The following is a 24243-nucleotide window of genomic DNA, read 5'->3' on the forward strand; positions in this document are numbered from 1 at the left end:
GAAGTTCCCACTTGTGAATGTCATTGTTGGGATGAGTACATGGAGGCAGAAACAACACTCAAGGATACATTTGCAGAATAACCAAACGTCTTGTTGGAAAGGTTCAACTTTTCAGGAGAAACAGTCTCTAGATGAAAGTGTTGAAGCAAATTGTCTCACGCCAAAGGTTTTTGGCATCTACCTGTAATTCGCTTGGATTTATATTAAAAACCAACTTGTAAACAGTTTTTACTCTAAAAACAATCAAGGAACAGCTCGCAGTGACCCTACCTTATCTGAAGTAATTAACACTGCCAAAAGCATCAAACGTTGATTCATTTCCAGCAAACTTATGACTTGGAACATTCGATTAATCTTGACGCGGTGTGAATCCATTTTCTGAAGGAGAGCCTGCGATTGCAATTACTGTAAAAGGATAAATTCAGTAGAAATGTACCAAAGAAAGGGCAAATTGAACATAACAGGTGTGGGTGGGTCCAGACCCCTCTTGGGCAATCATGTATATTGTCCTGCGTTTGGTAAGTGTTGTAATAAGTACATAAAATCTGGCAAATTCCAAAGTGATTGTAAAGGAGTAAAATGCTTGCTATATTGAACAGTGTGGATATTGATATGGATGAGTGTACGAGTGACTTATCTGAATTTCTTCTCACCATTGAGACAGATCCTAATCCAGATGGCAAAGTGAAAGACATGTTCTATGAGATGGTGGGGGGTGATGTTACCTTAAACATGATGGATGACCATGGTGCTCCAATCACAATTTTACCTGATTTGGTTTTCATCAATTTTAGAGTGCAACCAAAAAAATTCTTTATTCTTTAAAAAATGTATATATGTTTAGGGTGTGACGTAAAACCATTTCCCCTAAATGTTAGAAAGCAACTTAATACCATCCTATTCTGTTTCTGACTCTGATCCCGTTCATTAGTTTTATTTTTTGCAGCCTGTACGAAGCGCAGAGATACCCCCTTGAAAATCGATTCAGGCGCTATATATATATATATATAAAAAAAATTGTGGAACATGGCAAACATGATTGGTCATATTTATTTTATTATGTGTAAGATTTGGAATGCCTCTATCTGTGTGCGACTGTCTAAGCATAACTATCCTCCATCCCCAAAAGTGGTGTTATCTACCCTCCCTTGACCTCCTGATTTCAACAGTGAGCCTAAGTGCTGTGCGCACTGAAGGCCTTGCAAGTGCAATATACCAGTGGGCAATCACTTGCATCTTCTTCAATTTAGCTACACGTCAAACCGAGCTGACTAAAAAATAGACGAGCGTGACCAAACAGACCAACAGATTTCTAGGGATTAAGGTGATTAACGGCACAGCCAAAAAAGCACTCCACAAATTCACTACTCTCTGGCATATATCACACCGCAAAGAAGCCAAAATGTAAATACTCTTGCTGTGAAGTAGTAAAAAAGAATTAGAAAATTAACAAGTACAAAGCACCAAAGCACACCAGGTCTGCAATACTAGAATGCTGTGTACATTAAAAATGTCTAACCTGGAAATATGGATTGAAAAATCTACAGTCGGAGCACAATAAATGCTTCAAAAAGACATTTTATTGAAAAAAGTACAAATGCACAATTCTGCTGTTCAATTTACAATATATAGAGATATCAATATAGGACTAGCTATGTTGTGTTAGAGGAAACTCAGAAGGTATATCTGTAGGCAAACCCTTAGGTTTGGTCATGAAGCCCTCACACACCAACCTAGTTGGTGTCATGCTTCATCATCGGGCCCACCACAGTGACACCGAATGTGTCCCGGGTGTGCTGCGACTCCAGATTACTGAGGAGCTGGTATTCTTACTGAGTGTGCAGTGTTGGTGAGAATGAAGATGAAAGGTTTTAAAAGCTATACAGGTGGTCCCAGTTCCCGAGGGTAAGAGGTAAATTTAATACCTGGGCCCCTGTTAGCAAGATAAAAAGGCTGTGGACGATGTGGAGTATATTAGGGGCTCCTACGTCCTTGTGGTCTACATGTTTCAGCCAGGCCTTTTGATTAAAACTGGCTTTCCTCAGGACCAAATGAGTATGTGTGGGTGAAAATAAACTATATTAAGTGAAAGTGTGTGGTAAAAAAGTGTTGCACTCGCTAAGGTGCCGTACGTGTAAGAGGGGGATTCCCTCTGCTTTACTGTACATAAAACACAAAGACAGTACAGACATACAAAAAGAGTCATTGAGAATGGTATTAACCAAAACACAACAAATAGCCGGCTTCTGGTGTGCGTGAGCGACCTAGAGCGGCAAGTAACAATGCCATGAGTGTGCCATGGCTAAGGTGAACTATGGCGGTTAAATATTAAACGCAGTGGCAGTGGTGGGCTACACAGCGAAACAGGCATAGCGTGAGGTACAGGTAAGTATGGTACATAATTCCTCACACTTGCTACTTGCTGTTAAAGCCTCATGGGTCACTTGGCAGGGAGGGAAAGAAGATCCTAAATGTTTGTAGAGGATTACAGTTAGGATAGTACCTGTGGAGAGAAATTGTTGCTTACCCAGAGCGTTGTGCAGAGATCAAGCTTACTCACGGTATTTCCGATCAGCGGTTCCTGCGACCTATCGTCCTGCTCCAGTGTCCCGAATGAGCTTTGCCAGAGTCAGGTATGGGCTTAAATAGCCGGTTTGATTGTTATCACCTGGAGAGGGGAGAGGGCGCGGTCGCGTTTCCTTTTTAGAGCGCGGGCGCTGGGAGCTAGCGGTCTGCGCGTTGCGCATGCGCGATGTGAGGTTTCCAGCGCATGCGTGGTAGAGGTGTGTGCGAGCGCTATCCATTCGCGCATGCGCCATGGTACCAGGACTAGGTTAGCATTGGTAGTGGCATGTGCGCGCGAGTGCGTGCGCAACTGGGGCAAAAAAAGGAAAAGAAGCCCGTGTGGGTCTTTTAAGGTTTAAAAAGCAACAACAGCGATTGCAAGGTATATAGGCAAAGAATATAAACATACAAAACACATACACACAAATGAACACATTGGGAGAACATGCATCGACTCAGTACATTGTTACGATGCATACAGAATGCTATTTGATATTGAGCGTGTTTGCCTATGTTAAGCTGGGGAGTTATGTGATTATGTGAAGTCGAATTTAAAACAAAGCCAGGGTTCCTAGGGTCTCCGGATCAGGTCGCCAAAGTATGCTGTGATTGTCTTCAAGGCATTGTTGAGGAAATTCTGTTCGATTTCGACTTGCCCACCTGGACCAGCTAAGGAAGCTACCTGTAAAATATGAAGATAAATGCAATCAATTCCCAATCCCTTATATATCCCTTTTATACATCAAACATATGGTTTTATACAAATGATAACAGCACAGCCCTAAAAACAGGCGTAGTTTTGAAACCACAACAAAGACACGTCCAGAAGTCAGAGTACCAAACATCCATTATTGTGTGGTATTGTTAGCACTTAGACGTGATTTAAATGGATGGCTCTTTCATCCCTTTATCCAACCTTTGTGGTTGGAACTCCGATGAGATTAATAAGCTGATTTTCCTGGTTGGGACATGGGCTGTGTTATTCGACAGTCTAGGTGCCCAGTGTTTCATAACCCATTTATACAGATAACATATGTTATATTAAAGTAAACGCTAGCCATGGCTTGTTAGGGGATCTATGTATTTCATAGAAAGCCAGATGTATGACCATTTCAGGGCGTTTGAGACCGCTAAATAGAGATGGGGCATGTACAAACCCAATTTTGCGAGTAGGTAACCTATTACCGACTCGCAAAATAGGGTTTGCGACTCACTATTAGGAAGGGGCATGCCAAGGGCGTCCCTTACTAATAGCGACTCGCAGTGCCATATATTAATGTTTTGTGGCCGAAATGCGGTTGCAAAACCTTAGCATTTTACCACTAATGGAAAGTTGGTGGTAGACCAGTCGCTAATGGGAAGGGGGGGTCCACAAGTGACTCCTTTCCCTTTGCGAATGTGGGACCAAATATATATAAAAGCAAATATATATAAGAGCAAGCAGTGGTCCCATGGACCATTGCCTGCTCTTAAAAAATTTAATTGAAACGTTTTCTTTTTATTTTTGAAACGCATCCTGTTTTCCTTTACGGAAAACTGGCTTTAAAGAAAACGGGCTGCGTTTAAAAAAATACAACTTTATTGAAAAAGCAGTCACAGACATGGTGGTCTGCTGACCCCAGGTCACCATTCCTGTGAGTGCCGGCCATTCCCAATGGGTTGCAAATTGCGACCTGCCTCATGAATAATAATGAGGGAGGTCCCATGCAACCCATTTGGGAATCACAAACAGTTGTACAATCCATTTTGAGTCACAAATAGCGAATCGCAAAAAGAATTGCAATTTGCGACTCGCAAAATGGAATGGTCATACATCTGGCCCTTAGTCTAAATATTTGTGATTTCATCTGTAATACTTACTAACTGAATACCTGCAAAATAAGCATTTCATACATGCAACCAACTGAATACTCCGTACAAAACCTGAATGGACAGTCTCATTAATATCTTCTAGCTTGCCTTCTTGAACAGTAAATGTGTCTTAATACATGTGCTTCTACAGAAGGCAGTACCTACAGGTTGTGTATTGTCTTTGTGCCTTCTGGAATATCTACGTGCATGACTTGTTCCAGTCCAGTCTCACAACAGAAAAGAATCTAGGAAAAAGCAACTAGTGTGGTAAAACAGTATAAAGGGTGAAACTGAGATTAAAGTGTTTGAGGTGAGACTAAGAAATGCAAGCGTTTTAGAGGCTCAGTGTGAACTACATGTTGTTCTCTGAAACTCATTTATATCTCTGCGACAAAGTACAGATGACCAGCATAAGAGACAACAATTACAAACATTTGGCGATACGGGTGAAAAAGAGAAGAAAGTAATTTTTGATGGAGACTTCACTGTAAGAAACTAGACTACATTTATAGTAGTGTACTGATCACTTGAGTGAACACTATGATACAAAAAAGGGCAAATCAGGACCCAAGCAAAGAACCAGAGCTACTACATTTTGTTTAAAATACAATGGCTCATCCAGTCACGGATGGAAATAGAGTCAAAACTGGTCAGCAGGAAAGAAAAAAAATTATATTGATCGGTCCTTATGTTAAATAATTTCCCTTTATTAAAGCAAACAGACCTTAGAGAAATAAACACATACAGACATGTAATGTCATTCTTTATTTTAATAGCAACCTGCATATAAAGATAATCATGACTTTTTGAACTTAGTGCTCAACGTTGACATATAGGTGAGGTGATATAAGGATGTTTGCATTTATGCAGCAATCCTAGGAGACATGAACACGGTTTCATGTGACAAATAGAAGGTAGCCAAGTCCAAATAACACAATCTGGCCAGACGATTAAAGTATAGACACTTCTATGTCTGCTTGAATCAGTGGCCTTGTTTCGACCCTCATATTGTTTGTTAGATAACCCCCCCAGGATAAAAGTTAACATTCTTTTCATTCACAGCCCTTGCATGTCTCGGTTTATCCTCCTGCAACTAAAATTATACTGGTGTTACCGTAGTTGAGTAAGACTTGTCTTTCAAATACAGACACATTGGATTTGCAATATTTTCTTAGTTTCTAGTGTTAGGTTTCATACGATACAGTTTTCTCAAAAGAGACGATCTGCGATGGTGTCAAGTGGGCGAACCCTAAGGATGTAGATCTGGTTTGTAATCCCGGGGCGCCCATTTGTGTATTGTAGTCTTTTTGTAAAAGTATGTTATAGTTTTTTAAAACAAAAAACGAGTGTCTCCAATTTCATTGTGGCAAGATTTGTTGCTCTTGAGGGCCTACGGAAAGTACTTATGTTTCTTCTTTAGAAAGTGATAGAAAGGTTTACGAGGGAGGTTACCTTTGGTATATTTTCCTCCTTGTATGAATCGATGTCTGAACTATCAGGCTTTCCGGTTTAGGAGTGAAAGAGCAGTATAGGACAGGGGAGAGATTCTTCTCTGTTTCTCTCCTACACCATAAATCCGATGATGGTGTAATAGGGAATGAGAGATTCTTGCCTGTTTCTCTCCTTCACCAAAAAGCCAGATGGCTCAGGCATCTACAAGTTCCAGCCAATCCCTCAGATAGAGAATCAAAAGTGAATGTTTTCTTAAGCTGCTTTAGCTCCCATATCCATAAATGCAGTTTGTCTCCTGGGAAGATTAAACCATGCATTGTGGGCAATGGCTCGTGAGATGTTGCTGGTCATTCCCCAGGCCCTCAGGGTGTCTCTGGACCAAATTAAATATGATGAGCAGGATGCTACGAAGTATGTGCTCCGGATTTAAATTCCTGCTCTGTATCTAGGGAGGCTAAAGCATAACGGTCCTGTTCCAGGCAGGGAGCATGAAGAACGTGTGCCAACCGCCTCAGATTAATGAGTGTGTTCCTGCGCAGGATGAACCCTGACTGGTCCGGCTGGACCAGGTTTGGGAGGTAGCGGAACAGGCAGCTGCCAATACACGTGCAAGACATTTTTAGTCTATATTTAACAGGGATAAAGGGTGATAGGAAGCCACATCTAGAGGGTCCTTCCCTGGAATGGGTACCAACACAATGAAAGCCATTCTCATGGAATCAGGGAGCTCCCCCCACTCCAGAGCCTCAAGATACACCAGCAACAGTTTATTGGCCATAGTCTTGGGCAACATCCTATATAACTCTGCAGGCAGTCCGTCTCCCCTCGGGGCCTTATCTGTCTTGAGGGAGTCTATGGCCAGCAGTATCTCCTGCTTTGTCAGGGGGCTCTCTTATTCTGATCGTTCCTCACCCTCAAGACACGTCAACTGGAGTGCATCCAGGTAGACCATGACCAGATGCCCTAGAGCACCATAGGGCAACGTATGCACCCTCTGAAGACGCTCCGCCAATGTCCCATTTATAGCCCGTTGCTCGTACATCCCATCCAAAATGGACTTAAATAGCCTGTATGGGTTCTGCAAAATTCTTATCCTTGATCATCCTGGTCAACAAGTGCCCTGCTCTATCTCCCTCCATGTGCAAACAGCGCCAGTATGAGAGCCTCACATGCTTCTCTAGCCTATCCAATAAGGAGTAAGACTTCCTTTTTGCCGCGCCCCACTCCAGGCGTCCCTCATGGTCATGTGGGAGGGCTATTTACAAGGCTGCAAGTTTTTCTTCCTGTGTAGTCAGGTCTCTCTCCAACGTTTGTCGGAGGCCTATAGTGGTTGCCATGCCCACCCTTCTGAGCACAACTTTCATTGCATCGCATTCTGTGGCCTTATTCCGAGTACTCCCCCCAGTTACGTGTAAAGTAATCTGTCATGGCGTCCGCGATCATAACCTTATATACCGGGTCAGTGAGGGCCTCTGCTTTCACACAGTGGCACGAAGGATGTGTGTCTGGCCAAGGAGCAGGTCAAGAGCAAGGGCGAGTGGTCGGACAGATACCAGGCAAGATATGCTGTGCTCGTCATCCTCAGTGTTGCGTCTGCCTGTATTAAAAAACAGTCTAATCTACTGTACATGTCAGTTGCCGGTGTGTACAGAAATATGTCCGTGTTCATGGGTGCACCAAATTTCCACCAATCCCAGCATTATCTGCTTGAGGGCTTAAGTCATGCAGGGCTTTGAGCCCTGATGTAGGGGAGATCTGTCTATGTCTCCTTCAAGTGCGCACTTGGAATCCCCACCTATGATCATCTCTGCGGGCGTGTGCCCCTGTGCTGCTGTCGTCCTTCCCAAATTAGTCTGCGCAGTCTATGCTGGGTGCATAAACATTCACTAGGCACAGAACGGGAGTGTCCAGTGTCACGTACAGGATGACTTATCGCCCTTCCGTGTCAGCACACATTTGCAGTGTTCTAAATGGAACTCCAGGTTCTACCTATAAAAGGGCTTCCCGTGCAAATATAGAATAAGAGGTGGCATATACCTAAAGACTCCATTTTTTCTGAAAGGCTGGCTATACAGTCCCCCAATAAAAGTGTTTCTTGGAGAAACGCTATCAAAATATTATAGCGTTTTAAGTAAGTGAGATACGCATGTTTACTACCTGTACCCTGTAAGACTAGGGGGAAGTAGGCCACATGGCCCTCCCACTGGGCTTCACTATCCACAGCAGCATATCAAAGTTCCATCTGATATGAGGAGCACTCCCCCAAACTACATCAACAGCATTCAACATTCCCATAAACAACCCTTCCAAAACCCCCACCCTTAAGCAGAATATAAAGTACTCCTTCCGGCTCATCCTATGGCTAAAGGGGTACTGTCACTTCCCCACACCCCTCCCTCCCTCCCTCCCTCCCCCAACTAAAGCAACTTTAAGGAACAAAAGTGGTACTCAGCAGACCACAAAAGGATGGGCCCTCCGTCATCTCCCGCTGTGGAGTGCAACACTGTATTACCCATCCCACATTCACAGACTAATTTCGCCAACTGGGCAAGCATGAGCCCCTTAGGCTATACTAGGGATCTCATAACAAGCAGACTGGAATACGGAAATGTCCTCTACGCTGGAATCAAAAAATCCCTGCTACACAAACTCCAGACTATCCAGAACACCGCGGCCAGACTCGTCCTCGGTATCCCACAAATCACCCAACACCTGCGAGACCTCAACTGGATCCCTGTCGAGAAGAGAGTAGCCTTCAAACTACTCACCCACCGCTACAAATCCCTCCACAACGCCGGACTCACATACCTCAACGATAGTCTTCTTCAAGGCACCCAAAAGGAACCTCTGCCAAGCTCGCCCTGTCAGAAACCCCTCGCATCCGCAGAACAGAATGGGTGGAAGAGCCTTCTCCTACATCGCAACCAAAAACTGGAACAAGCTCCAAGTCAACATCAGACACTCCCCTAATCTGCACACCTTCAGGAAGACCTGGCTGGCCGGAGCTGCACCCCTCCGCCCTTCACACCAGCACCTTGAGACTCCCACAGGTGAGTAGGTCACTTTAAACTCCCTGATTGAGGTAGCATTTTAGGCAAAAATACAAGCATATAGCATTACAACGTTTTGTCTTAAAAGTGGGCTATTATAACCCTACTCACCATACCGGGTCTTTTTGCCTATCTACCTTTTTGCCTCTTGACTACGTTTCAGGACTGGTGCCTCGGCGCTCAAGACCATTTTACTGGTATATTTTTTGTTAGCTTGCACCAGTTTTGTCCCCTTCTATTTACGCATACTGGCGGTTCTGTGGCAGTGCGGAACGTCAGTTACCAGCAGGCGCACAGTCTTGTTGTAATAAGGGTAGCTGCTGTATCACCTACTATTGTTCCAGTACCAGCCACAGGGGCCACAGGACAGTCCGCCTCCAAGGCGCACAGGATGGACAGCCCACACCGCAGTGCCCAGGCACCCACACTGTCTTCAAAAACGTTCCCCGCCCCTCAGGGTAACCTCCAGGGAAATCAGGACCACCACACACTGTCCCAGCAGCCCAACCCAGACCTTGCCCTAGTGAATCTTAGCTCTATCTTGCCCTGGTATTTCACTTCCAGGGCCCCAGGGGTCTAGGATTCATACCTTCTATTACCGTGGAGACTTGCTGCCATACAGCGCCCCACAGGGTTTAGCAGGCCGCCACTGCCGACTCTTTTGCTCCGGCCAGACCCCTGCTACCACTGACCGATGCTGCTGGGGAACCGCAGTCAATCAGTTGTTTTTCGTTTTTTTTGTGGCTGATGCTGTCCCCCCTGCCAGGTAGAAGTGTGTCTCTGCCAGCCCCAAGAGCCCTGACGCCTGCTCCTGCGCCTCCCAGGTCCCTGTCGCTGCCGCCGCCTTAGCCCCAAGAAACAAGTCAGTTAACTAAATGCTGTGTTGCCATGTGCAGGCTGTCGCGCTGCCGCTTAGCAATTTGCCCGGTCAGGTGTTGTGTTGCTTGATTACAAGGAATGCTTGACTAGCAAGTGATCCTGGAATGTTTGTGTTCGACTTAGAACAGTATTGGGGCCAGTTGAAGGAAAGCCACTGTAGATGAAGGTTGTGTCCTTCCATGTTCTTCAGCTAATAAGTCCATTACTTTATTTACGGATTCTGTGCATCCTTTCAACACTGGCAATGAGCGCTGAGGACTTGCAGGAACCTATGCATGCTGTGAGTTACTTGGAGGAAGGATCATTTTGATGAATTTTTGCTTCGTTAGCCTTTGAACAATTTTGTTCCTTGATCTGCTACGGAGTGTTATGCATTCTACTTGACCTGCTTGTGCGGAATTTCAGGTCTGTGTCAGATTACTTGTTATGTCCAGCCTGGCACGTATTGTTTAGTTGGGGCGGCATGACGACACCGGTCTACGAGCGCTCCAGTGTGGGCCGCATTATTTAATTGCAGCCACACGATTATCTGTCATCTCTCCTGAGGCATATTTATTAGCCCCCTGACTGATCCTTGCGCAGTGGAAGGGATTAGAAGAATGGGAAGTGACGTCTTCACACTGGGTCATGCTGCATGACCTCGCCCGGCGGACATCTTGGATTTCTTTACCGGAGTTCCAGAAAGGAATACAGCTTCGGATTTTATTCAAGTAGTTTTTCTATGTGAATGGTTGGAATTTGTGAAAAATAAGAATTTAAAAAGGAACTGGTTTTATTTCTTTGTTTATCTTAGAGGAGTCATTAGCCCTATATACTGATTTTTGTTTTTTGACCTGTTGGAGAGGCAGTTTACTCGATTTCTACAGGGCAAATTATCAGTTGCCTTTGTGTGTGCTCACCAGTGGGGGTGAAGAGCAGAACAGTGAACTATTCCTTTGGTGAAGTTTGGACACTGGAGAAGTCCATTCTCCAGGAGCACACAAAATTATAATATTAGTCCTCCTCTGGCATTTTGGGCTGCTGGATTGAAGCCTTCTATCAAATGGTTGGAATGGAAGGCATAGTTCACAAATTATATTGAGGTGGTGGATTATGCTCCCCTTCTGGTTGACCACCTGTTGGAGGTCTATAATTAAGCCCTGCAGTACCGGATTTTGCCAGAAAGTATGAGAGAGGCGGTCATTATGATACCAAAGCCCGATCGGGACCCCCACGTGGCGAAGTCATACAGACTGATCTCGCTTCCTAATATAGATCTGAAACAAACAGGATTTATTCCCAAACGAAGCACTGAAAGTAATCTCAGGAGATTGGCCTTGGTGTGGCACTCCCCCAGAGTTGAACAGGAGGACTGTGCTGTGGCACTGATTGATATTGAACAAGCGCTTGATTAGGTGGAATGAGGGTATATCTGGGAAACACAGAGTAATGGGAATGGGTCCGGGATTCCTCCGGTGGCCCCAGCTAATCTATACGGCCCCACGAGTTAGGGTGTGCCAGGGGGATTGAACTCCCGTGGGTTTGAACTACGACGGGGTACCAGACAGGGGTGCCCCTTGTCACCTTTATTGTTTGCGGCTGCTATGGAGCCGCTGGCGGAGACTATGGCGGCGACTGGAGGGGTGGGGATACGATTGGGAGACACAAACCACAGGTTGTCTATGTACAAAGACGATATTCTAGTATATTTACAGCAACCAGCCCGGGCAATTCCGACACTGTTGACTGTGCTGTCTCACTTTGGGGAGGTGTCTGGTTTGAAGACGAATCCTAATAGGTCGAGGTTGTTGCCGGTGGGTCGTCTGGCAAAGAGGGCGAGGGGGGACATACCGGAGGGGGGACTTCCATGGGTAACTTCGGAATCAAAGTATTTGGGGATCACACTGGCCAATGATCCCGCCCTGTATCTGGCTCTCAATATAGGGCAGGTGATCGAGGGTATCAAAGTACAATTAGTTTTTGGCAGCAGTTACCGGTGTCCCTTATGGGCAGAACTGCAATTATTAAAATGATAATACTCCCTCGATGCCTGTATGCTTTACAGTACTCTCTCTATGAGGTGCCTGCCCATTTTTTTAAGTACTGAATACATTGTTGATAGAATTATTATGGGGGTCCAAAAGAAAGAGAGTAAGTCTCAAGACACTGCAGAGAACATGGCAGAGCGGCAGACTGGAGGTCCCACACTTAGAGGGCACCTATGGGGGACACTCGCTGGCAGCATTACTAATGATGGGGGCGAGTACCTCAGGGACTGTACCATACATAACCCGGCATGTGACACGGGTCTGAGACCGCGTGGGACACGCTCCGTACGCCTCAGATATGCCTCTCTGGGTGGTACAACCATTTGCAAAAATAAGAGGCCTCCATGATGGTCGACGATGGAAGGAGAGCGGGTGTTTGATGATGGGGGATATGTTCCAAAACAAATAATGTATTACTAGGGAGGAAGCGGAATCACTTTTCGAGTTGGGGACAGTTCAATTTCTTCAATATGGGAAGATTAACCAAGTAGCACGGGAAATATGGACTTCCACCCCTGATGAACCTGAGGTAACCAGGGTTTTGCAGGTTATGTTGTATATGGCACAGGGGAAGCACTTTATTACACACCTGTACAGAGCGTTGCAGGAGGATTTGACCAGTGCACTCCTACCGGTCCAGGGTAGGTTTGAGGAGATACTGGGGGAGCCCTTGTCAGAGAAAGACTGGATTAGGATTCATGAAGGGGTCAAAGCTGTCAACTCGAATGTCAGGTTTAAATTAGTCCAATATAACTTTGTACACCAGACATACCTCACCCCCAAAACACTTAGAATTTTCCTGACCAGACCTGATAGCTGCCCTAGATGCGGGGTTGCTGCCTCGGACTTTAGTCACATGGTGTGGACATGCCAGATGCTGTCTCAGTACTGGACCTCGGTTCTAGACAAAATAAAGGAGTCCACGGGATGGTCCTTGCCCAAAGGGATACGGGAGGTGCTGCTGGGTCTTTTGCCTGCTCCGAAGCAAAAGAAACTAAGTAGGAGGTTTGTAATGCTTGGGTTGGCATTGGCCAAACGACGGATCGCTATATCATGGATGGGCACTGCTCCTCCAAAGATTGAACTGTGGTTGAAAGATTTGGGTGAGTGGGCGGCGGCAGAAGCAGTCAGAGTGAAGATATTGCGACTGGATGAGAAATTGGAGGATGATCTGCGGGCATGGACGACCATGCTGGTGGATATAAAAGACCTGCAAGCCCCGACGTTAGCATCCTCTATACGCAATCCCCCACATGATGGACATTGACGCATTATACCTCACTCGACGCTGCGGTAGCCATATAGTGAGTGTGAAGACCTAAACAATTTGCTGACAACTTGAGGTTGGGGGGTTCTGGGTAGTTGGGTTCCTATATGATTATCCTAGCTGAAAAATACAAGGTCACTTAGTGGAACAGATACATGTCTGCTGTACTGTTGTGTAACAAGTGCTTGCGATTTGTTTGAGAAAATTGTAATTATTGTATACAGATATCAGATGTGTCTATATTGCTGGATGTAAGTTACTTAAATGCCAATAAAGAAATGTACAACTCTGAAAGAAAAAAAAAGAAAACATATTTGAGGTGGTGGATGAATCTGGCAAGATGGTTACAGCGCAGAAGAAGATATTACTGTTGAACTCTTTGGGACCTGCTGGGTTGAAGGTTTTTAATCAAATGACCAAGAGTAGTGTGTTTGGAGATATTAATGGCTGCCAGGCCGGTATCTCTGTAGGGCTCCGCTCAACATTTTGCTGCAGGACCCTGCTGACTATTTTTGCCCTGAGGTCAGCTCACCACCTGGGCCCCCGGTTTCTCCACCGCAGCGCGGCTGCCATGCAGCAGTTTCCGCAGACCCAGGAAGGGCTCGATTTTTTGGAGCCAAAGGCTGCCAGTTGACTCTGGGCGGCCCACTGGGCAAGCGATGCCAGACAGAATAGGTAGGATGAAGCAGGATTTCAAGGTCCACAGCGGGAGCTGCCAGAAGTTGCATCAATATTTACAACAAGGGGTGGTGATGGACAGAGTCTCTGAATTAAGCAGAATACTCTCACCCAGTCAAGAGATCAGGGCTAGATCCAACACCGTTTTTTAGCTCATTGCACCATCCCAGTTTCAGAACCTGGCTGTATGCAAATTAGTCTGTCCCTGGCCCAGTGCATCATGGGAACAGGGCAGACCAGACTACAAAAGCCAATTCTTACACTGGGAAGGAAACAAGCTTCCGGGGACCGGTTTCTGGCATTTCAGCCGTCTTCGGCCCGGCTTGCTTGAATCCTGATGGTGCAATGAGCAAGGGACTCACATCTGAGTATACCCTTCCACGCTTAGGGTGGACAAAAATATTTACAACAAGGGGTGGTGATGGACAGAGTCTCTGAATTAAGCAGAATACTCTCACCCAGTCAAGAGATCAGGGCTAGACCCAACACCGTTTTTTAGCTCATTGCACCATCCCAGTTTCAGAACCTGGCTGTATGCAAATTAGTCTGTCCCTGGCCCAGTGCATCATGGGAACAGGGCAGACCAGACTACAAAAGCCAATTCTTACACTGGGAAGGAAACAAGCTTCCGGGGACCGGTTTCTGGCATTTCAGCCGTCTTCGGCCCGGCTTGCTTGAATCCTGATGGTGCAATGAGCAAGGGACTCACATCTGAGTATACCCTTCCACGCTTAGGGTGGACAAAAAGAAGTTGCATCAAGGCAGCCATCTTGGCAGGCCACGCCTATATATATCCATATATATGACAGAAGACATGCCTGTGCAATTAACTGTGCATATGGAAGACCAAATAGCTCAAGCATTGCGGCCTGCTCTGTAATACTATAGCGCCTTTGGGGATGTAAAGAGCAGGCACATGTCTGGTTCTGTACGGATGAAAGTTAGTTAAAGCATAGCAACTGTGCAATCGCTGCTATTTTTCCTTTGTTCCTAGATGTTTTGCTTTGGCAAAATTTGTGAGGCCCTTAACTTATAAGGACCCCTTAAATTGTGCCTGTTGGGTCCCTTATTCTGGAACTATGGTTTCAGAGAGTGGAGCGGCATGATAACCACCTCCTACTGCATGAGTCTCTGCCAACGCCCTGCTGCAGTTCCGACTGAGTGCCCTGCTGTTGATGCCATTACTCTGTGTTCTGAACTGCTACAGAGTCTGAAGATAGTCTGATCCCACTGCAGCCCTCGTGCGCTGGGTCCCCTGCTTTAAGAAGACTGTGCTTTGTGCTGTGGCTTGTTACCCCAAGGGCCCGAGGTGAGCTGGCTCCCTGTTTGAAAACACAGGAACATAAAAGTTTCTGAAGAAGTTCCAAGCGACGCAGTGGGCGCATGTGGTGGCAGCTTGAGACCCTCGGAAGGTGTGCCCTGTGATCTTGGACACACGGAGAAGTGAGACTCGGACGTGCTGGGTGCGTGTCGTGGTGCACCACAGGCGCTGGTGAAGGGCGCCTGGTCAGCGTGTGCATCGGAGGTGAAGTGAGACTTGGACGCGCAGGGTGCGTGTCGTGGTGCAACACAGGCGCGGGTTAGAGTCAATCCCGAAGAAAGAGCAAACGAAGATTTAGGAGTGTTGTTCCGGGCTTTTTTAGGACAACATCCCACAGACCTGAGAGGGGCCAGCCACAGAGGCAGGGGTAGAGGATGGGCACGTCAGAACTTGAACTCAACATGGCAGATGTTCTTACCCAGAATCACACGCAGCCGCGGCAGAACACCCCTGTAGCTATGAGTGATAGCAATATAGTGGTCAATCTATCAAAATGTCAGCTGACAGAGGATGAACTTAGGCTCTTGAACAAGGGCCTTGGTTATGTTCCCACGCCAAAACTTGACACTTTTAAACTTCGAGGGGAATTTTATGGCCTCATGAGAAAGATAAAGCTTAAAAAGTTCTATGAGGGCAAGGAACAAGACACCCCCCTCTGTATTTTCGACCAACCTGCGACGTACTTCGCAATTCTGTCCTCCCAATCACCTAGTAGGTCCGGAGGTCCACGTGTTTGAGCAGAAAGTTCTGCAAGATATTTCCAATTTGGAACAAAATAAGAGTGGTAGTGTCCCTAGCAATATGAGCAGCCGAGACTGGCAGGCCGTGAAGTCCATACAAAACAACTCCGCCATCACCATCAAACCGGCCGATAAGGGCAGGGCGGTGGTGGTGATGGACACTCAGGACTATGAAGCCGAGGTGGCTAGGTTGCTGGGGGTCCATCAGAATTATAGACCGCTCATGAGGGATCCCACTAAAGATCTTCAGACAACTATTATAAAAATGGTCACGGAGGCCAAGGAGAAGAAGTGGCTTACACATAAAGAGGCAGAATTCCTGATTAATAACAAACCGAGGGTCCTGGCATTCTATATCAAGACGAAAATACACAAGGCCCAGCGACCACCGCCTGGGCGCCCGATAGTTTCGGGCATCCAATCTCTGTTGGAACCCTTCTCGCAGTTCTCTTTTTCCTGAGGGAATGTGTTATTACGCAGCCCTCTTACGTACAAGATACCACCGATGTACTGAGAATTCTGGACAATGCTGAATATGACCTGGACCACCAGTTTTTAGTCACCATCGACATCGAATCGCTGTATACCAGCACCCCCATGGAAGCGACACTGATGGCAGCAGCACGCGCCCTGGGGGCATGCGAGTGGTTTTATGACATCCCACAGACATTCGTACTGCAGTGTATAGAAATTGCTCTTACACAGAACTTTTTTGCGTACAAAGACCAGATGTAACTCCAAGTATCTGGTACTTCAATGGGGGCTACTTTTGCTCCCAGTCTTGCCTGCATCTATGTAGGCGAGTTTGAATCCTACCACATCAATCATGACACCAATCCCTTCCAGAGGAATATTGTCCTCTGGAAGAGATACGTTGATGATGTGTTGTGTATATGGTCTGGCACAGAAACAGAGTTACACAGGTTCCTCAATTGGCTCAACAATCTTGACGAGTGTTTAAAGTTCACATGGACGGCCAACAGGTCAACTGCGACCTACCTGGACCTCGATATCCAGGCTGAAAATAACAAACTTGTGACTAATGTACATCAGAAACCGATGGACAAAAATTCATTACTACACTATAGGTCCTATCATACAAGGGCCCTTCGGGACAATTTACCTGTAGGGCAGTTCCTGCAATACCACAGGAACTGTTCCTCCACCCAAACATATACAGAATAAGCAGAGGATTTGTCCAGAAAATCGGAGGATCGAGCATATCCTAAAAAGGTAATCAAACAAACGAGAAAGAGTGCATTAAACACCCAGCGAGCTGCGCTACTTGAAAGGACACTGAAGCACAGTGTGGACTGTATACCAGTGGTCACCACTTTTGGACCACTTTCGACCAAAGTTAGACAAATCATTAGGAGACATTGGCACTTGCTCAGCACAACCACCACCATGAAAATTCCCCAACCAAGATTTGCCTTTAAGCAGTCAGCAAATTTGCGTGATCGCTTGGTACATATCCGGACAATTCAAACATCCAGAGAAACAGGAGTGCCCAATGGACACTACCCATGTGGGGGCAGCTCGGTGTGCGAGTTGACTGCTCCTGTTAAAAGCGTGACCCTGACCCACGGTAAAACCTGGTATCTTAACAGGTTTAGTAATTGGAACACGGTCAATGTGATCTATAGACTTACATGTCCGTGTGGTCTCCATTATATTGGACTTACGACATGCAGAGTCAAAGTAAGGATACAGGTACATCTGAGCACACTGATAACAGTAAAACTTACCACAAAACTTGTGCAACACTTCTAAACACTCAAGCACAATCATAAGGACATACGATGGGTGGTACTGGAAAGGGTAGTGGGCGACCATTTCAGCATGGAGACCAGACTGAGTACAAAAGAAACAGGCTGGATTTATCAGGAGGGAGTGGATCAACATGGGCTGAACGACCTCATTGAATGGAATAAAGTAGAGGTTCATTAAACATAGGTGATCCCTGCCCATATGTCTTCCTCGCTGTTGTCTTCATCTGACCAAGTTCTCTGAATCATTTCCCTGTTAGAGATATAAATGGGGGAACCATGTAGACCTGAAACCAGGGCTACTATATGAGATTGACCATGCATTTTACCCACAGTCATGGGAGTGTAGGGCATCACAATATGGATAATATTTCCTGATTGGATAAAGATTAAAATAGACTATATACTATCCAATACGTTCATGATCCTTCTCCATTTAAAAATTTATGTGTGGGGGCCTTGTCTAGGCGTGTACCTTGGGCCAGGGAATGAAAATGACCATGTTGTTCACCCTCATGGGTATGGGAGTGTAGGGCATCGCAGAATTGTTCACACTCCTTGATGAAAATCAAGATTGAAATAGATGATGCACTTTTCATCATGCACATAAATACAAAGGCTGTGTACAGACAGAATGAGCCCTTTCTGCTATTACCTATAGTGGCAAGATGTGAAAACTGGGTGCAAACATCTGCATGTTGAATTTCAAATATAAAAAAACTTGTGTAGATAAATTGTTTTTAATTGTGTAACACTCCAGGACACTCTTGGTGACGATATTATCGATTCGCCCCGCCCCACATATTATGAGGGACCATGTGTTATTGAGTCTGGTAATTCAATATTAAGAAACTGTCACAATAATAAATGGATTGTGACTTTATTCGTTGTTGGCAAATTGTATTTTACCTATTTATGTATACATGCACTGAGGCTACACTGGCTCTAACACCAGTTAAAAATGGCGCCCGTGCTAACCCTCCAATACCGCAAAAGGGCGTAAGATCTAGATGAGGGACGAGACGCACATGCACTGACCCGGTGCGTCGGAGTTTCAAATACACCTCCGCCAACCGATCTAGCAAGGTGCTGAGCGATCGCCGGACACCAGCGCTGTCACAGTAAGTGGTATGGGAGTGGTTAGGGGAGGACCTTTCTGAACATACTTTAAGCTGTGCCCTCTTAAACACTCGGTCAGTGAGCAAACATGCTCAGGAGTTATTTAATTTTTTGGCTGACTATAAACCAGCCTGTATGTTCTTGACAGAAACATGGCTTGGCGAGGCATCAGAGCCGGATATAGCCAATGCGCTGCCCCCTAACTACTGCATGTTGAGGAAAGACCGAGGTTTGGGCAGAGGAGGGGGCATTGCTCTAGTGATAGACAGACGCTTTAAATGTAATATTATACCAACTGAAGATATTCAGGGAGCAGAAGCGTTGGGTTTCTGGAGGAACTTTCCTCAGTGATGTCGTCACTGTGCGTACAGTTTAAACACTGTATACTCCTTGGCGACTTTAACATCCACCTTGATGAAGTGGATGCCGTAGATACGATCAAGCTCTTAGACTCCACGGAGCCACTGGGCTTATTACCTTATCTGATGTCACCTACACACAACAAAGGACATACGTTGGATCAAATCTTCTCTACGGCACTTATTAGAGTCTACCCTCCTTTACCAGTACTTTGGACTGATCATTTGCTGGTGTCCTTTGGTATTTTGCACAAATCTAGCTCCACTATCAGGGATAAAGGGCATCTATCCCAGCTCCCTCGGGCCTTTCATAAAGTGTCCCCAGACATGATCGACCAATATTTGATGAAGCATCCGTGTCGTCTGTCAGGCGACGTGGAGACTGATACTGATCTCTTCCAAAGTTGGCTCACGTGCTGTTTGGAGGAGTTGGCGCCGCCCGAGTGTTCCTTTAAGGCCTCGTCTCGCGCATCCGCTCCATGGTTTACTTCAGCTCTTAACTCCAGCCGTAGGCTGTGCAAGAAAGCAGAGAGAGCAAGGAGAGTAAGCTATCTGGAGCCTTTGAAGGAAGCGTATAAGAGCAGGATCAAGGCCTACCACAGGGAAATCTATTTAGAGAAAAAAGCCTACTTTGCCAGAAGGATTGAGGAGGCCAGTAACACCAGTAAAGAAGTTTTTCTGGTAGTGAAGGAATTTACCTCCCCGGCCGCCATCACACCTAAATGCTCCTTCTCGGAACCTTGGGTGGTCCAACTGGCTAGCTTCTTCTCTAATAAGATCATCAGCATTCAGGACTCCCCTCCGGCTGTGGCGGGAGTGGGTCCGCTCAATTTAGCACTGGGCCTTCCTAAGGTGATCGCGGGACAGCCTACTTTGATGACCTTTCCTCCGATTGAGTTGCAATCCTCTCTGGAAATTTTGTCTAAATTGAGATCTGGCTCCCCGCGTGATCCTTGCCCTGCTAAGTTCTTAGCTAAAATTGCCTATGTTATCAATCCGACTGTCAATCTGATCCTAAATAGGTCTTTGGAATCAGGATCCGTACCGCAAGCATGGAAACAGGCGATGGTTCTCCCTCTTTTAAAGAAGTCGTCCTTGGACCCCAGTAATCATGCCAATTATAGGCCTATTTCGTTACTACCGGCCCTGGCCAAGGTGACTGAAAAGCATGTGCACTCAGTCCTGGCCGACTTGGTAGAGTCTAATGGGATCTTGCACTATACCCAGGGCCAACATGAGCACAGAGTCGGCATTGTTGGAGGTGTCAGAAGCCATGAAGGAAGTCCTAGATAAAGGTGGGAAAGCAGTTTTGATATTACTAGATCTTTCGGCGGCGTTTGACACCGTTCTCCATGACCAGCTCCTGGCGAGACTCTGGGAGATCGGGGTTCGGGGAACGGTGTTCAGATGGTTTGAGTCGTTTTTGTCTAATCGACATCAGACAGTCTGGGCTCCTCCGTACTCTGCTACAGTGCCGCCTCTGGAGGTGGGTGTTCCTCAGGGGTCAATTTTTAGCCCCACTCTGTTTAATATCTATATGGCCCCCCTCGCGGCACTGGCAGAGTCGCTTGGCGCCCAGATTATATCGTACGCCGACGATACCCAGCTTCTCTTCACCTGCGGTAAGAACATGGACTTTGATGGAGAGAGCATTAAGAACTGCTTGGGTGCAATATTTACTTGGTTCCAACTTAACCAGCTGAAATGCAACTCCGACAAGTCCGAGCTCCTTTTCTTCGGCTGCCCCCCTGATCCCGGATGGAAGACCTGGTGGCCTGCAGGAATGTTTCCCCCTGCTACTGACTCCAAGGTAGCCAGAAACCTGGGAACCAAGATGGACAATTGCCTTTCATTGAAATCTCAGATTCTTGGCTTGGTGGGGCAGTGTTTCGGAATACTCAAAATGCTGAGGAAATTCCTCCCCCTGCTCTCTATCGCCCATAGGAAAACAACGGTGCAAGCCCTGATTGGATCGAGGTTGGACTACGTGAACGTGCTCTACCTCGGCTTGCCTGAATATCTTTTGTCACGGTTGCAGGTAGTGCAGAACGCGGCGGCTCGGGCCATTTTTGGCCTTGGTCGCCGCTCTCATGCCACGGGCCTTCTGGAGTCCCTTCACTGGCTTCCAATTAGGAAGCGCATTAAGTTCAAGGCCCTCACCATGACGTTTAAAGCCCTTCATGGCATTGGGGCTCTTTATTTGCGGAAGAGAATTGTCTTCCATCATCCAACCAGAGCCTTACGATCGGCTGCCTTGTCACTGGCAAGGATCCCTGTAATCAGGTGTGCACGGACTGGGGGCCGTTCTTTTCAACATCTAGCGTCACGTGCCTGGAATGATTTGCCTCTTGCTCTGAGAAAAAACGAGAATTTGGCATCTTTCAGGAAAGATCTTAAAACGTGGCTTTTCGGCCTCTAATTTGCCCCCGAATGGATGAGTTATGCTGTGTCTGATCTGTCAGCGCCGGGACACTCTGCTAGAGTAGCTGAGCGCTTAATAAAACCTATGATAACATAACATAACATAACGTATCTAGACAAGCAGGGGGCCCAGGGGGTAGCAATTTGTCTACTCAAGCCTTTTTACAAAAAGAAGCAGTTGGAAAAGAACGCTTGCGGGGAGCGGTTCTGTGCATTTGTCCCCGGAAGAGTATACGAAGCTCTGGGTTAAGACAGCTGATCTGAGATAGTGCCAGTCGCACGCCCTGATTGGTGGGAGGACTGAATAGGTATACTATGGCCTCACTGAAAATAGGTGTGCATCTACAGCGCTTGTAAACAGCGTTTTTTATATAAAAGAGCGAGCAAGCATTGTGCTTATAACATAAGTGCACAATAAGATACTATTGGGTAATTCTTCCCCCCATCTATTGACAGACTGACGTTTTGCAGCATAAAGTGACAGCCAGTGTGACTGTGGACGGGTACACACACACTAGAGAAGGGGGTTACAGGTATGCCCATGATGGACAATGACCCGGTAAATATATTGACGAAATGAAGGTGGTTTTCATAATTATATCACACGGTTCATTAGGTGCTAACTACTGATTTGTTGTGCTGTGTTGTTTCTGTCTCCCATAGTAAATGAAACTCATAAAAAATATAGACAACCATTGGTGCAGTGTGGAAAATTTGACCCTTGCCCTGACTACATTGCCCCAAGCAATGAAACATGTCAGCCTTTAAATGAGCAGACACACAGCACGGAATAAAGTTACATAGCCAGTGTTGTCTAGCACAGCTTTAGACTAGGAATGGCGGTGTTTCGGTCCAGATCCCGCCAGTCCTCAAAGGGTTGATTTTACCGTATACCCGGATAATCTATCTGGTACACTGGCAGCACATTACACCACACTTAGCACTTTGTCTTTTTGCTTTGTTTCACTATGTCACAATTTATATTATGGTTTGGTGGTTGCTAATGATGACAACCTGAGGACGCAGGCGAGTACCAGTTTGCAGACTCCCATGGTGTTACTACCGTGAGGCACTGCCTATCTTTTCTCACCTTTTTTCATATTGGTTTTTGATTGGTCTTTTCACATCAGAGGGTGGGAGAGCCAGTGGGAGAGAGAATTCACAGACACAACTGATTTTAATATTAAACTGGTGATCAAGGTCCCTTCTGAACAGACAGTTTAAGGATTACCGCTGGTCTGTAACACAAAGTTGGGGGACTGTCTGTAAGGGCCACTGAGATAGGTGTTCACCCTCTGAACAGGTCCATTATTGTTTATGATTGTGTGAGTGGGGGGCAACCTGTTCTGTACCCCCCTCAGCCCCTTGTTGTATGTGGCTGGTGAAGGGCGCCTGGTCAGCGTGTGCATCGGAGGCGAAGGGAGTCTCGGACGCGCAGGGTGCGTGTCGTGGTGCACAGGAGGCATTGGTGAGGAGTGCCTGGTCCACCTGTGCATCGGAAGTGGAGTAAGTTTCAGACGTGCAGGGTGCGTGTCGGGGTGCACCGGAGGCGTTGGTGTAGAGCGCCTGGTCGTCGAGTGCACCGGAGGAGAAGTGAGGCTCGGACACGGTGAGCGTGTCGTGGTGCGGCCGAAGGCGTTGGTGAAGAGCGCCTGGATATCGGGGCACCGGAGTTGGAGTACGTCTCAGTGAAGCAGTGTGCGTGCTCTGGTGCAACCTTTGACTGTGGAGGTGATCGGCTGATCATCGTGTGCACCAGAAGAAAGTGAGTCTCTGCAGTGCGGTGTGCGTGTCTTGGTGGCCACTGAGACCGCAGGAACGAGTGCCTGATGAACATGCACTCGGAGTCAACGTGAAATCCCATCGGCGTTGTGTGTGTGGCTTCGTGACAGAGGAGGCCCGGAGGGTGCTGTGGTGAACGTGAACTCAGAGTAAAGTAATCTCAGAGGCGTGGGGTATGTGTGCCCCGTGGCCACCTGAGACCTTGCTAACAGTCATGGCCCAGACAGGCAGCCCCGGAGGAGCTGAGCGGCCAGGCCGAGCCGCTGAGGCCCATTGAGAAAGTTCTGCACGGAAGGTCCAGTTCGCTGAAGGAGGAGGAGAGTGGGGTCGCGCCCCCAGGTTACATGGACCACTACCTGGGCGGGGTGCGGGCTCGGAGGGACACTCTCTCGGCCTTTAAGTCCTTCTGGCGACGCAAGCCTTTGCTTCGTCTCAGATTGGGGCCCGTACTCACCAAAGGAGTGGCAGTACTGGGGCCAGAGTGAGAAGCTGTACTTTATGTCATCGTTGATACGTGTGGGGGGCAACTGCTATCGAAGAGGTTGATTGTCGCAATACACATTGCCAATATTGCTGCTTACGAACTGCAGGACTGTCTTACGACGCCTGACATTATTTCTGCCTAACAAAGTACACAATTGCAGCGCTACGCATTGCATTATTTCTCCATTGCAAAGTACAGGATTGTAGCAGCCCGCATTGCATTATTCCTTCATTGCAAAGTACATGATTGTAGCTACGTATTGCATTATTCATGAATTACAAAGTGCATGATTGTAGCGGTGTCCATTGCATTATTTCTTCCTTGCAAAGTAAGTGATTGGGGTGTGACGCATTGCATTATTCCTTCATTGCACACTACAGTATTGTAGTAGTACACACTACATTATTTCTCCCATTGCAAGGTCCCGGGCTGTATCGTTACACATTGTATTATTTCTCATTTGCCCAGCAGAGGATTGT

The 24243-nt window shown here is 46.6% G+C and overlaps 1 protein-coding gene across 1 annotated transcript in view; it reads right to left on the minus strand.

Annotated features, from left to right (window-relative positions):
• Nucleotides 1–1560: 1560 nt before the first annotated feature.
• Nucleotides 1561–24243, minus strand: part of TGS1 (trimethylguanosine synthase 1) — a 345615-nt gene continuing 322932 nt past the window's right edge. The window contains exon 13 of the mRNA XM_078687296.1: nt 1561–3247. Coding sequence (XP_078543422.1) covers nt 3137–3247 — 111 coding nt within the window. The 3' untranslated portion in view covers nt 1561–3136. The remainder of the gene's footprint in view (nt 3248–24243) is intronic.

Source organism: Lissotriton helveticus, chromosome 4_1 (assembly GCF_964261635.1).
Source record: "Lissotriton helveticus chromosome 4_1, aLisHel1.1, whole genome shotgun sequence".
In the NCBI taxonomy this organism is placed as follows: domain Eukaryota; kingdom Metazoa; phylum Chordata; class Amphibia; order Caudata; family Salamandridae; genus Lissotriton; species Lissotriton helveticus.